Source organism: Coffea arabica, chromosome 7c, assembly GCF_036785885.1.
Source record: "Coffea arabica cultivar ET-39 chromosome 7c, Coffea Arabica ET-39 HiFi, whole genome shotgun sequence".
In the NCBI taxonomy this organism is placed as follows: domain Eukaryota; kingdom Viridiplantae; phylum Streptophyta; class Magnoliopsida; order Gentianales; family Rubiaceae; genus Coffea; species Coffea arabica.
The window spans coordinates 2,212,015-2,225,794 of NC_092322.1; the positions used below are offsets into that span (position 1 = coordinate 2,212,015).

Consider the following 13,780-nt stretch of genomic DNA (forward strand, 5'->3'; position numbering starts at 1 on the left):
GCTTTCTAAATTAGAAAGCCGATGGACCTGTGGGGGACGCACGATAAAATCTCACAGCTTGTCCTTGTCAATTATTTAAAACCACCTACGCCCGTGCCCTGAAAAGGGTCAATTCAATCAAAAGTTCCTTTACCCACGCGCCTGTATTCATGGGACACTTTTCCGTCTTCGTACGCTTTGTACCGTCCATCAGATTCAGCGCTGAGCACCGAGCAGCACAGATTGGTTATTCTTATTCATTCATTCGCTCGCTACATACGCGCGTGGACGTTGTCAGATAGATGAGGTGGGTTGAAACTTTTAGGAAACTGTCCGGTCCAGTTGGGCTGCTGTTTCTACTAAATTCTCCCGTCCTATCCTATCCTCGTAGAATAGAAGTAGGAAGAGCGGTAAACCAATCGAATCGAACCGAATTGAATATCAATATCTCATGGTTCAACTCTGTTTGTTAAGCGATTCGAATAACGTTCGTGCTCGTTCGTTAATATTCGAACTTCAAATCTGTGTTTGTGTTCGATTTGTTTAGCATAAACGAACCGTTCGCGAACATGCTCGAAATGCTCGAATCTAAATTATTTTAAGCCTTAAATATGCCGTGCAAATCATTAATCATTTTAAAAAACAATAAAAGCAACAAGTGATTAACTAACATTAACATAAAAACAACAAATAATCACAAAGCAATTTGCCCTCCAAATATAAAAGTCCAACCATAAAATTAACCTTAAAATTTGTCGAATGATAATTATGTCCATGTTCGCGAACGTTCGTTAAAACTCGCGAATATACTCGTGTTTACGAACGTTCGTTTAACATGTTCCCGAATGTTCGTTAAAACTCGCGAACATGCTCGTGTTCGCTCGATTATTAATCGAACAAAAAAATTCGTTCGAACTCAGTTCGTTTAAGGTTTCAAACGAGTCGAAACGAACACGAACGAGTCGGAACGAACTGAGCTATCGAACAGCTTGGTTCGTTTAACAGCTCTAGAAGTAGGTAAGTAGGCATTTTTAATAAAAAAAAAACTTTATTTTTGTGAACACATATTTGAATTATCTTTCTATCTTATATATATCAAATTGATACTGTGCATTTTTTTTTTAAAATTTTAAAAAGTTGTAATCCAAACGTACGCTCGCGAGATTTTGAGGTTTCAAAAAAAAAAATTTTTTGAGTAAAGGATTCAAATTTTCAAATTGCTTTTATTTTCTCCTTCTCCGTTCTAAAGTTTAGTTGTTAGTGTTTCAGTTGAAAGAAAATATACACGTATGGACAAAATGTAACGAAAAGTAAGACAGACATTTTCACAATTAAATAACTTGCCCAAAAAAAGCATGGAAGGTTGAGAGAATCTTGAAAATGTCCAAAACAACTGCTTATTTCAAGCCCATTATTTTTGGTTTTCTCCTGCTTATTTACTGGTTGTAATAATGTAGTGTCCGCCATGAACTAATTTATAATTTGTGCGATCCTTTGTACATTTTATTCTATCCTGAATAATAATATCATATACAGTAATATCATGAAGACAGCCAAAGTAGGGAAGTAATGAATCCATAGTAAAAGCCGAGGATGAAGGAAAATTATTCTACGTAGATGCAGCCCTGGTAAAATAAAATAAGAAGTGACCACATATGTGGACAAATTTGAAGTCATTTTTCTTTGGGACATTTCATTTGGATTTTGCGTACACGCAGACACACAGAGATCTTTATCTCCCGCTGTTATGTTACGTAGAATGTAACTTTTTTTTTTTTTTTTTTTGTTTTCCCCCGCGACCGGGGTGGGGGGTGGGGGAGGAAGAGGGGGTTGGGTGGGGCGGTTACTGATTGATCAAGAAAGTGGCCCAGCAGCAGCAAGCAGAGAGTGAATTTCTCATCGTTTGTTTTGGTCGTGGGATGATGGTGATCTAGCGAGGCTCTTCAATGCTAGCGCAAAGATTCCTTCTAATTTGTTTTTTGGGCTTTGGACTTGGAGCAAGTCAAGTCTTGCCCTTTTTTGACTTGCACTTCCTAACTTGAAGAAAGTGAGGGAGTCTTCGCCTCTTCACTTCTGGGAAGATTATTCTGGTCTTTTCATTCTGTTGGGTGAAAATAATATTCTTGATCGATTCTTCTCAAATTGGTTGCAGACAGGAACAGGGTTCTGAAGAGAAGAAGGTACACCTCATATTTCTCCATAACTGTCTGTTGCCTTCAACACACTTATACTCTGTTTATTTATTCATTGTTTTTCCGTCTAAATTTTGTTACTTTTCTTTCTTGATTGTGGTTTACTTTCTATGTTCTGTTTGATTCTGCAACCTTCAGGCAGACAAACGGAAAGACATAATTCGCCGTCCAGTTTGGCTGGCCTCCAAAGGGCATCCGTGTACTACATTCATTTCTTGATATCAGCATTGATTACTGATAAAGAATAGCATTGATTGCTCGAGCTCTTTCCTCCTTTTCATCCTATAGCTTGCTTGGCATGCTTATACTATTGGAATTTCTTCTCATAGTTTTGTGGTTTTTAATCTTCTCTTTCCTCTCTTTTTTTTTATTTTTTATTTTCCTTTGTTTATATTTATAAACAAATACGACTTCTAAAGTATTCGTATCCCAATTTGGGAGTTTTACTGAATAGAACATTATTCAGAGGCAGAAGGCGCATATTTGATCCCCAGCAAAGTAGAATTGCGATTGTTGTCATTCCTAATAATCTTGGTTCTTTGTGGAGGTAACCACAGGGGCTTTAAGCCTTTAAGTCCGACCAGATTTTTCCTGAGCAAAATAGAAAGAGCTTTATTAATGATTTGCAAAGCATCACATACATGAGGAATTCTCAAACTACATCAGCAAAATAACACTAAACATTATAAACTGACAAAATTGCTTAAAATCTAAGCCCCACTCTACAGCTACAATCCAATTTTCACGAGTTCTAGGAATTTTCCCCCAACTATGAACAACATGTTGAGCTTCTCGAACAGTAGCAGCCAGAATAATCCTTGCTGAAGCACATTTATGTTGGAAAATTATAGCATTACAGGCCCTCTATATCTCATAGACCGCGAGGGTAAAACCATCCGCTTCAACTGATGAGCAAAGGTTTTGGAATTCCAGTGCTTCACCATCCAAGACAACTCCTCTTGATCTTGCCATGGAACGTTCGTTGAATTAGACTGCTAGCAGAGTTATATCTATACAGCATTTAGAGCATGTGCCCACTCAAAGGTTGCTTTGTATCCATTTATGCTATTGATCATTGTCTGGTTGTTTTGTTTGACTTCTCTTGTAGTAACTCAAGTGTTTTTCATGTTTGCTCAATCAGCTACTAAGCCTACTATTCTGGTTGATTTTTATGAGATTGAAGCTGAGGTTGTGATTACCATTGAGTTGCTTGCAGGAATGGGAACTCAAATACTTCATTCTAAAAGATATTCAACAGGATACTGTTCCATTTGGGGTCCAAATGCAATTGTAAGCAATGACATCTGGTCCGTGTATCATGAAGATAAAGCCCCAAAAAATGGTCAGTTCGGTGACTTCCTTCTGCCCGGGCAAGTAACAGTCAATGGCTCTATTGAGTACAACAAGGAAAAAGTGAGGCAAATGATTCTAAAGCATGAATCAATGTTCAGGCATCAGGTATACATACTTTGAACCTTCACTTTACAGGGAATTGAGTTCAAAGTTTTAATGGGTATAAGGTTGATTTTGTAGTATTTACTCGTATATATGAGGTTGATATAGGAAAACTTGAATTCTAAGCACCCATTTCACGATTAGGGTTCATAGAGAATTGTACCATCTGTTAACCTTCTTACCACCTATTAGATTGTTTCCCGCTTTTAACATATACTTATAACAATTCAGCTCCAAGAACTCCACCGTCTTTATGGAAGACAGAAGGAGCTCATGGATGTATTCAGAAGAAGAGATGTAAAGAAAGGTCAAATAAAGGCAGAAACATCTAGTTTGAATGCTTGCTCATCTTATATTCCTTGTGACAATGCTAAACCTACACAGCATGCTGCACATACTCCAATGCATCTGGTGTTTGGTCAATCATCAATGTCAGAGTCCGCTGACAAGAAGTCCCTCTCTGGTTTTGGCAAGGACAAGAATATGCTGGCTTTTCCCTCCAGGTGGAATGGAAGTTCAGAAATATGTGGACCTCCATGCTCTAACGGAAATTTGCTTCAGAGAAGAATGATTGACCTTGAAAGTCCAGCCGAAGTGGATATGAATCATGAAGAAAGACACTTCAAAGAGAGATTCTCTGGACTGTCTGGGGTTAAGAGCAACTCTGCAGCCAGCGGGGGGCCAAGCACTAATGAGAATTTGCATGATAGAGATATGAAGTCACTTAATTTCAGTGTCCTTAATTTCCATCAGGATGGCGATGCTTTGAGATCCCTGTGGCACTTAAAAAGAAAGAATGAGTTGGCTGACTTGAATGAACCCATCTTGCTTGAAGAAACCTCTATTTCAGGTTCTGCTGATAATTTAGGCACCTGCACTTGCACTTCGGATAACAGACAAAGGGTAGATTTATCTGCAATTTCAAATTCAATCCTTCATCCTGTACGGACAGGTACGCCTCTAAGTTCCATGAAAGAAATGTTTGGTGGAATTTGCTTCGACTGTCTGCAGTCAACAAATAAGAGGAATAAAAGAGAGCAGTTGCGATATGATTTAAAAGCTAGTAAACATAACTTATAAATGTCTACTTGCTATTGTGCTGTTCCTTCAAATTATCAGATGGGAATCTTTTCCTTGCATTGTTTTCTTCTCAAGTTACTGTTTCATGTTCACCTCAAGTCTCCATCTCCCATATGTTGAATTCTCTGAAATTGTACATTTTCAGCTATTAGTGATGCATTCACCGTGTTACTGCCTGTCATTTAGTTTGACTTTTGAAAATCAGGTTTTGTCGACAGAAAGCACATCAATGAATTTATTATGTTGGAAGCACGAAAGTTCACTTCCAATTTATGCAGCATGAAAGGGTTGCTGTGAGACAGTTTGTTTTTGATGTGGTGCTTTCTAAACTTCTTTTCTTTTTCCTTTTTTTCCCCACCTTTTCAGAGCCAATGAGACCTGATGCCCCTTCTCTCATGAAAGATGGCAGTCCTACCAGTTCGCCTGTAGCTTCCCAGTCATCCCCAGCTGAGCCGAGGAAAATCAATGAGTTCTCAACATCTGAAGTCAGAAAGACTGAAAGAAAGATGAAAAGAAAACTTTTTGGTGTTGATATTTTCGAAGTGCATGATGGATCATTGGTTACTCATACCAATACGGTCAATGGTACAGATAAATATGATCAACTCAGTTCCAAACCATCAGTTGTTGAAGTTAAAGAGACTGTTGATTCAGGCAGAAGATCATCATTTCCAAGCTCAATAGATGGAGTATTCTATCAAAATGGTCTCTCTCTTTGTCCTCAGTTGAATGCCAAGGAGTCAATGGGCAATTCAGCAATCGATTGTAACTTCATCAGCAACACGACCACCAGTGCCTTGGTGCACCAAATATCTCCACCTACAGATCATGTAAATTCTGTTGAGGGTTTGGACTGCTTGGGCTGGAGGTCTGCTGAGGTCATTAAAACTGCCAAGATTACCTCTAATGCATTTCAAGATGATGTTGCTTCTGACCATTACAACTTGTCTGCAGATTGTCAAAGTGAAAATGTTCTGAAGGGATCAAAGGTCCATCTTATGGAAACAGAATATAGATATGAACAGAGCAGAGCAAAAAGCAACTCTTATCATCTAAATTTGGATTCTTTGCAGCACAATTCTCAGCAGTTTTTCAAGAAAACTAAAGTTATTTTGCTTTCCTCTCAGGTCTTGACAGACAAACAGGAAACTACGTTACCTCTTCTTATTCATGAGAACAAGCAGAAAAATACTGAAGTTGACAAATGTAGTTCTACTATAATGAACAGTAATTTCCTAACCAGCAATGAACTCAGGATCTCCAATGATCTAAACTTTGCAACTGAGCCGCCTTTTTTGGCTGCTGATGGTGATAATGCTCAAGATTCCGTGGTAGAAAAAGTTGGTCCTGTAGATCAGGCTGGAGGAAAGGATCTAAAGTCAGAGGAACCAATGAACAGTTCTTTTTCTTGTTTACGATGTCCCATCGACTTGAATTTATCTGTTACTGAAGAGGAGGCTCGTTCAGCACCCTCCCTTCCTTTGGCTGTTGTGAAACTTGCAACAACTGAAATGGACTTGGAAGTTCCCTTGGTGCCTGCATATGAATCAGAAAAAGATACTAAAATGTCATCTGATGGGAGCAAGGAACCTTGTGAAGATCTCATTAGACTCGCGGCTGAGGCTATAGTTGCAATCTCAGTCTCTGGTGGAGAAGATACTGCAGAAGATGCGACATTCATATCACTTGACGGGACATCGAATGATTGCCTTGAATGGTTTGTGGACATTGTGTCTTCTTTTGAGTGCCATGATCAGAGCAACACAAGTGTTGTCAACTTGAGCGGAGATGCTGCGTTTACTGAGGATTTGATTCCTGATGGTATGGATTATTTTGAATTTATGACATTGAAGCTGAAGGATGCCAGAAGTGAGAACTACCTGTATAATTACGAGGCACCAGTTTTGCAGAATCAGGATGATGATGAACATGTTACTACATTGTCAAGACGGCCCCGAAGAGGGCAAGCAAGAAGAGGAAGGCGGCGTAAGGACTTCCAAAGGGATATACTTCCTGGTCTGATTTCCCTGTCAAAGCTTGAGGTGACTGAGGATTTTCGGACGTTTGAAGAAGTGCTAAGAGCTAGTGATTGTAATTGGGAGTCCAGCTTATCAAGAAAAAGTGCTGCTAAGGATGGCAGGGGAAGAAGGCGTTCAGGGGTTACGCATCCTCAGAAAGCAGATGCAATTTACCCTCCGTTAGAGCAGAAACCTGTTTCTAGAGAGGTGAAACTCGAGGATAAAACTTTAACTGGGTGGGGAAAGAAGACTAGGCGTTTGCCAAGGCAAAGATCTACGAATGGAACCATTGCTGTTTCTTTAGATAAAAAATAAGTTGGTTGAGAGTTGGTACAGGTAAACAGAATATTGGAGATTGTCAAACAGAGCTGAAACTTAGCAGTCAGCAGCTGCAGCAATTAGGATTCATGCTGCGAATTAAATCCTATCATATGTCTGTCATTATGGCTGCGCTTGGATGTTAAAGTTTCCCAAGCGAGCTGTTGTAAAACCCTCCAAATAACATTTGTTTGCCTTTTCGAAGAAGCAGATCATTGTGCACAGATTGTAATAGCTAACCTAATTTGTAACATAGATGGACGGTTCGCAGTCAACAATTTAAATTTTTTATGATAGACCCTTTTCTTTCCTCCTTCCGCGAGTAGTTAAAAACACTACCATAGGCTGAGTCCCTGAACAATAGTTATTGCTGGTTGTCCAATATCAGAAGCAACTGTTCTTGTCTGACATTCTATATGCTTCTCTCAAAATTTCTGCCTCGTAAAGACTTTGCGTATTTCACATGGTTCAAACTAAATCTCGTGTAGAGCCTGGTTGCCGCGGCGGTAGGCCAGCCGGCTCAAGGTGTGACAACAATATAATTGTATTTCAGACGCGATGCTCTGGTTTCATAAATCATACTTCACCAATTACTGTCTCCTAGCTGTATTTACCAGGAGGTCAATTTTATGTTTCCTAAACATAACACCCAAACGAATAGATTCTCCAAGGAATTTGGCTCCACACCCAAGTCCAGCAGAGGAGATGATTGCTATTTCTGGGGGGTATTCACCAGTTTTTGTCAACTGTAACAGATATGAAAGGGCTTCCTTCCATAGTTCCCGCGTTAATTCAAAACCCCACCAAGTTTACCTGCGTCAAAGCTCAACTGCGGATACTCTCTGAAACTTCTTCACCGCTTTCTGAGAAGTTTGCTTCTTTTTTGGACAACTGTTTGGACATTGATTCTTTAAAAAAGTTGCATGCTTGCATATTAACACATGGTCTTGAAAACAACGTTGGTTTGGGCTCTAAGCTTATCAATTCGTGCGCAAGATTCAATCTTTTAACTGAATCTAAATGGGTTTTCCGTAAAATCATTTGTAACGATCTCTCTCTCTGGAATTCAATTATTCTTGGGTACTTCAGAGCTGCTCATTTTGGTGAAGTTCTGGGGCTTTATGTAGGACTAAGGCGTAGAAAAATTGGTATCAATGGTTCAGTAATTACTTTTGGTTTGAAAAGTTGCGTTGAGTTGGGTAGTCTAGACTTTGGAAAAAGTCTCCATGTGGATGCTTTCAAGTCTGGCTTAAATGGTGATCGGTTTGTGGGTTCATCACTGATTGGGTTGTATAACAAATATGATGACGTTGACGAAGCAGCTAAAGTGTTTGATGAAATTACTGCGAGAGATGTCGTTGTTTACACTTCAATGATTACTGCATATGCTCAGGTTGGTGATAATCGTTCTTGCGAGGCTTTCAGAGTGGCAGGTTATATGCAAAAGGAAGAACTTGAACCAAATCGCATAACTCTGGTCAGCTTATTGCAGGCTGTATCAGTGTGTGGAGCTATTAAAGAGGGCAAATCAATTCATGGATATGCTATTAGGAAAGGGATTGGATGGTTGGATAAAGTCTTTGAAACTAGTCTGATGGATATGTACATGAAGTGCGGGTTCCCTGACAAAGCAGCCTTGAGTTTTGGTAACATAAGCTGGAAAACAATCGGTTCCTGGAATGCTATGATTTCTGGTCATCTGCAACTTGGGCAGCCCTTGAAAGCATTGCAACTTTTTCTTCAAATGGTTCAACAAAACTATGTGCCTGATATTATTACTTTGGCCAATGGGGTTTTGAGTTGTGGATATATAGGGCATTTGTCTGGAGGCAAGAGTATCCATGGCTACTTACTGAGAAATGGATTTCAGCTTGATCTTGTTGCTACCACAGCTCTAATCGATATGTACTCGAAATGTTACCAACTAATTCAAGCCAAGGAAGTCTTTGATAAGATGCATCGTAAAGATGATGTTTCCTTCAATGTGATGATAGCTGGTTATCTTGAAAATGGATTTTCATCTCAGGCCGTGGAGGAATTTCATGAAATGGTAAGGATGGATTTGAGGCCAAACGTAAGTACAATCCTGAACGTGCTTTCTGCAATCTCAGATCTGAAAGATACAAGGCAAGGCAAGTGCATCCATGGACATGCGTTCAGACATGGGTTTGGAGAGAATACGGATATAGCAAATCAACTTATTAACATGTACTCAAAGTGCTGCACCATGAACTACGCAAGGAAAGTCTTTGACAGGATAGGAAAGAAGGATACAGTGTCATGGACATCAATGATAACAGCTCATGTTAATGGTGGCCGTGCTGATGAAGCTGTGATCCTGTTCCGGCTGATGCAGAAAGAAAAACTTAATCCTGATTCTGTCACTTTAATCAGTCTACTTCAGGCATTGGCTCAGCTTGGATGTCTGAGTTTGGCCAGGGAAGTTCATACTCGCGTATATCGAATACTTTTGAATGAAGACAAACCTATGATTAATTGTCTAATTACTGCTTATAGCAACTCTGGAAAATTAAGCATTGCGAGAAATTTGTTTGAGCATGTAGCTAAACGTCAATTGGCAACATGGAATTCTATGATATCAGCATACGGAATGCACGGTGACTGTGTTCAAGCACTGAAATTGTTTGACATGATGAAAAAGGATAAGATTCCTCCTGATGGATTAACGTTTACGTCAGTACTTTCTGCGTGCAGTCATTCAGGAATGGTAAACGAGGGCTTGTGCGTCTTCAAGTCTATGAAAGAAGAATATAGATTAACTCCTTCAGGTGAGCATTACAGTTGTATGGTGGACTTATTAAGCAGAGCAGGGCGCCTTGAAGAAGCATATGAACTTCTAAAATTTCTGCCATCAGACCAAGCTACTTCTGCGCTTGGTGCTCTGCTTGCTGCTTGCAGAGTTCATGGAAATATCAATATGGGGGAAATAATAGGAAGGAGGCTGTTGGAACTGGAGCCTCAGAACCCTAGTGCATATAATTTAGTGTCAAATTTGTTAGCTGAGCAAGAGAAATGGGAGGAAGTAGCTAAACTGAGAAGCATTGCAGAAAGAAGAGGCTTGAAAGGATTTGCAGGGAATAGCATGATAGAGTTTGGATGTACGGGTCTTCTGAGTGGTTCATGACATTTATCCTGGTACCAAAATATTTGGTACTTGCTACCAGTCAGGGTTGTATATACATCAATGGTTCATAAGAAATGGCCTGAGGGTCTATCGAGGCAAGCTGCCTTTTGCAGGCATCCAATGCTCCCAAGTCCCAATCCTTTTGTCAAGATATTATTTAGTTAACGTGGAAGATTTTCCACTGATTCCTGTAAAACGAAGTGTATACCAAAAGAAAAGTGTATACAAGCAGAAGATTGCTTATTCTCCTTTCGTTTCTCCTCTACTTCTGATGTCTTGCCGATTTTTTCCCCCCTTCCGTTTCTATTCTTGAAGTTTTAATTTATCGAGTCCGAACCCCTAACACCCAACTCCGCCACCACTTATAGCATGAGTACTTGTTTGGGGAGCTGACAGCTGACACTTGAAACTCATGCCTCTCTGCCTCTGTTGCTTACGAAATACTCCAGTCAAGACTACATTTTCTGATCGTTATTTTTGACCTGTAATTCAACAATCCATTACCCCCTCCATCTCTTAACCTACCTCCCTAAATCGTCAAGCAAAATATGAGCCAAAGATCGAACTAGCTCTTTTTTTTTTTTTTTTCTCCTGCAATTGTCCCATTTTTCTTGACAAAACAGTAGAGAAAACAGGAACGGCAAGAAAATTAGCTGGCGAGTGTGAACAGACAAGACAATAATCATCAAAAAGAAAAAGGTCCCACCGGGAGTCGAACCCAGGTCGCTGGATTCAAAGTCCAGAGTGCTAACCACTACACCATGGAACCCCTCGTGCGCAACTTTTTGTTTCAAGGCAACCCTGAAACATTTCACCGGAATTTTTTTTTAAAAAAAATGAAACGGCACGCAACCAAAACCAAAAGGCCAAAGCAGTAGTCGCCGTTTGGGTCTCCAATCGGAATTCCCGAAATCTTGCCACATTTTGATCAAAGGCCCCATCTTCTCCACCATTGGCAAGCGTAGAATTGTTGCTGAAAATAATGCAGGACGATCAAGTAAACCGGAAACCCAGATACGACGTCGTTATATTCGGAGCCTCGGGTTTCACAGGCAAATATGTCATCAGAGAAGCCCTCAAGTTCCTCCACACTCCATCCTCCCCGTCCCCTCTCAAAACCCTTGCCTTAGCGGGTCGATCCCACTCCAAGATCACCCAATCCCTCAAATGGGCTGCCCACCCAAACCCACCACCTCCCGGCCTCCCAATCCTCACCGCCGACACCTCCGACCCCCCTTCCCTCCGCCGCCTCGCTTCCCAAGCCAAGCTCATCCTCAACTGCGTCGGCCCCTTTCGGCTCTACGGAGAGCCCGTGGTGGCTGCCTGCGTCGACTCCGGATGTGATTACTTGGATATTTGCGGTGAGCCGGAGTTTATGGAGAGGGTGGAGGCTGGGTACCACGAGAAGGCGGCCGAGAAGGGTTCTTTGGTCATTTCCGCTTGCGGGTTCGACTCGGTTCCGGCTGAGTTGGGACTGCTGTTCAATTCCAGGCAGTGGGTCCCTCCTGCCGTGCCTAACCGGGTCGAGGCTTACTTGAGCCTGGAATCTAGTAAAAGAGTTGTCGGAAATATTGGGACATACGAATCGGCGGTTCTCGGGGTGGCTAATGCCGATAAATTGCAGGAGCTGAGGCGGTCCAGACCCAAGAAACCTCGCCCTTTGGTAATTCCTCTACGTACCGGTCTAGTACTAGTACACTACTACTATTAATTTTATGTCACTAGCAGCATTTTTGTTTCTCACTTTCTTGGTGTTAAGTTATTTAAAATTGTATTTTTTTTTTTAACAATTTGTTGCATTTCTTGGTTACCGTGGCTTGTGGAAAATCCGGAAATGATAGATGTTACGTGTTAGTAGTACTTGCATAACCTTTATCTTTTACTTGCCAATCTATCTGCGTATCTGCTTGTGGTCTCTGGTTGTGTAGTTTTGGTAGGATTGATATCTAAGAGAGACGGGCCTTAAAATCCTTTCCAGATTGAGTTCTACTTGCCGTGTCAAGTTTCGTGTTTTCTTTTTACATCAAGACCCCGACTGCTTGTGCCCTTTTGCTCGGTTGAATTGCTCTGAAAGTGCGTCAGTGTTGCGTGAACCTGCATGTTTTGCTAATCCTCTGGTTTCCTACTCGTTTCAGATTCCTGGCCCTCCACCTCCTAAAGGATCCCTGGTTGAACACCAGAAGAAGTTTGACCTCTGGGCTGTGAAGCTACCATCAGCCGATTCCATTGTTGTCCGCAGAACCTTGGTAAGTCTGACACAGAATCCTCGCGGCATTGCTGGCGTTCATGAAGATGCTGAACGAATCGAAAGGAGGGAGACCTTCTGGTCAAGCGTAAAGCCCGCTCACTTTGGTGTTAAGATGGGGACAAAGTCTCTGTTGGGCATTTTTCGTGTCATTGCAGTTGGAGTCTTCATTGGGCTCTTCGGTAAGAATTCATTCGGGAGGCGGCTGCTCTTGAAATTTCCCTCTTTTTTCAGCCTTGGGTGGTTTAAGAAGAAGGGTCCAACTGAAGATGAAGTCAGCAGCGCTTCGTTCAAAATGTGGTTCGTCGGGCATGGATACAGTGATAGCAGTCTTGCAGGCAGCGGAAACGCAAAACCTGATCTGGAAATAATAACTAGAGTAATTGGACCTGAGATTGGATATTTGACAACTCCAATTATTCTGGTTCAATGTGGTCTGATTCTACTGCATCAGCGTGAAAGTTTGCCGAAAGGCGGAGTTTTCACCCCTGGGATTATATTTGGCCCAACTGATCTTCAAGAAAGACTCCAGAAACATGGAATATGCTTCGACGTTATTTCAAAGAATAGCCTTCCTGCCTAGGAAAGGATACGTCTAAAACACCAACGCCCGTTTCTTACATAACTTATCCATTGGCTGAGAGACGGGATTTGAGACATTGTTCACTGCTATATGCATTATTGAAGTTTTTACTCAAACTATTTTCTTTCTCGAACACGCAGGATACCTCCTCAAAAAAAAAAAAAAAAAAAAAAATTGCGCGCACAACACTAATGAAATGGTAAGAGGGATTGGAGGCTAATTGCTTAGAATATATGTAAAAAAAAAAACATCGCACAAATGTATCTTTGACACACTCTATTTCTCATCCTAGCACGACAGCAGAATGAATTGTCAGAAACTCTGCAAAAATGTCAATGGATCAGTGGCCCACAATTTTTTTTTTTCAAATTAGCTTGTCCTGGGCACTGATGGGGACAGGCGGTAAAAAAAAAAAGGGTCAGGGGCCTTTGTCAGCCTTTCTCAGACACCTGACAAAGGCTGCGAAAGACTTTTCTGTAATAATTTAAATTATTATTACATTAGTTGTTAATTATATTATTTATGTTATGTTAATTAAACATGTAGCTTATTTTTGGGTTAGGGTTTTTGCTTTAATGTTTTAGAGTTAGGGTTTTAGGCTTTAGGATTTAGGGCTTTTGCTTTCAAGGCATACGAAGTTCATTTTCCAAGTTTATAACAAAAAATGACTAATTATAGTATTTCAAATTAATAACAAAAAGCTACATGTTTAATTAAATAAAAGCTACAAAAAGCTACATGTTTAATAATATAGCATGTAAATAC

The 13,780-nt window shown here is 40.6% G+C and overlaps 3 protein-coding genes and 1 non-coding gene across 4 annotated transcripts; 3 read left to right on the forward strand and 1 right to left on the reverse strand.

The window, feature by feature from the left end:
* Nucleotides 1-1,796: 1,796 nt before the first annotated feature.
* Nucleotides 1,797-7,356, forward strand: LOC113698751 (uncharacterized). Its single transcript, XM_027218680.2, has 4 exons — nt 1,797-2,159; nt 3,388-3,629; nt 3,858-4,578; nt 5,073-7,356. The coding sequence occupies exons 2-4, from the start codon at nt 3,390-3,392 to the stop codon at nt 7,037-7,039; spliced, it is 2,928 nt and encodes a 975-aa protein (XP_027074481.2). The 5' UTR covers nt 1,797-2,159; nt 3,388-3,389; the 3' UTR covers nt 7,040-7,356.
* A 59-nt stretch (nt 7,357-7,415) lies between these two features.
* Nucleotides 7,416-10,430, forward strand: LOC140010358 (pentatricopeptide repeat-containing protein At2g03380, mitochondrial-like). Its single transcript, XM_072057053.1, has one exon. The coding sequence runs from the start codon at nt 7,800-7,802 to the stop codon at nt 10,185-10,187; it is 2,388 nt and encodes a 795-aa protein (XP_071913154.1). The 5' UTR covers nt 7,416-7,799; the 3' UTR covers nt 10,188-10,430.
* Nucleotides 10,431-10,884: 454 nt separating this feature from the next.
* Nucleotides 10,885-10,956, reverse strand: TRNAQ-UUG (transfer RNA glutamine (anticodon UUG)). Its single transcript has one exon. It is a non-coding gene; the product is annotated as a tRNA-Gln (tRNA).
* Nucleotides 10,957-11,028: 72 nt separating this feature from the next.
* Nucleotides 11,029-13,131, forward strand: LOC140010359 (probable mitochondrial saccharopine dehydrogenase-like oxidoreductase At5g39410). Its single transcript, XM_072057054.1, has 2 exons — nt 11,029-11,850; nt 12,323-13,131. Exons 1-2 carry the CDS (start codon nt 11,170-11,172, stop codon nt 13,013-13,015), a joined length of 1,374 nt encoding a protein of 457 aa, XP_071913155.1. The 5' UTR covers nt 11,029-11,169; the 3' UTR covers nt 13,016-13,131.
* The last annotated feature ends 649 nt before the right edge of the window (nt 13,132-13,780 follow it).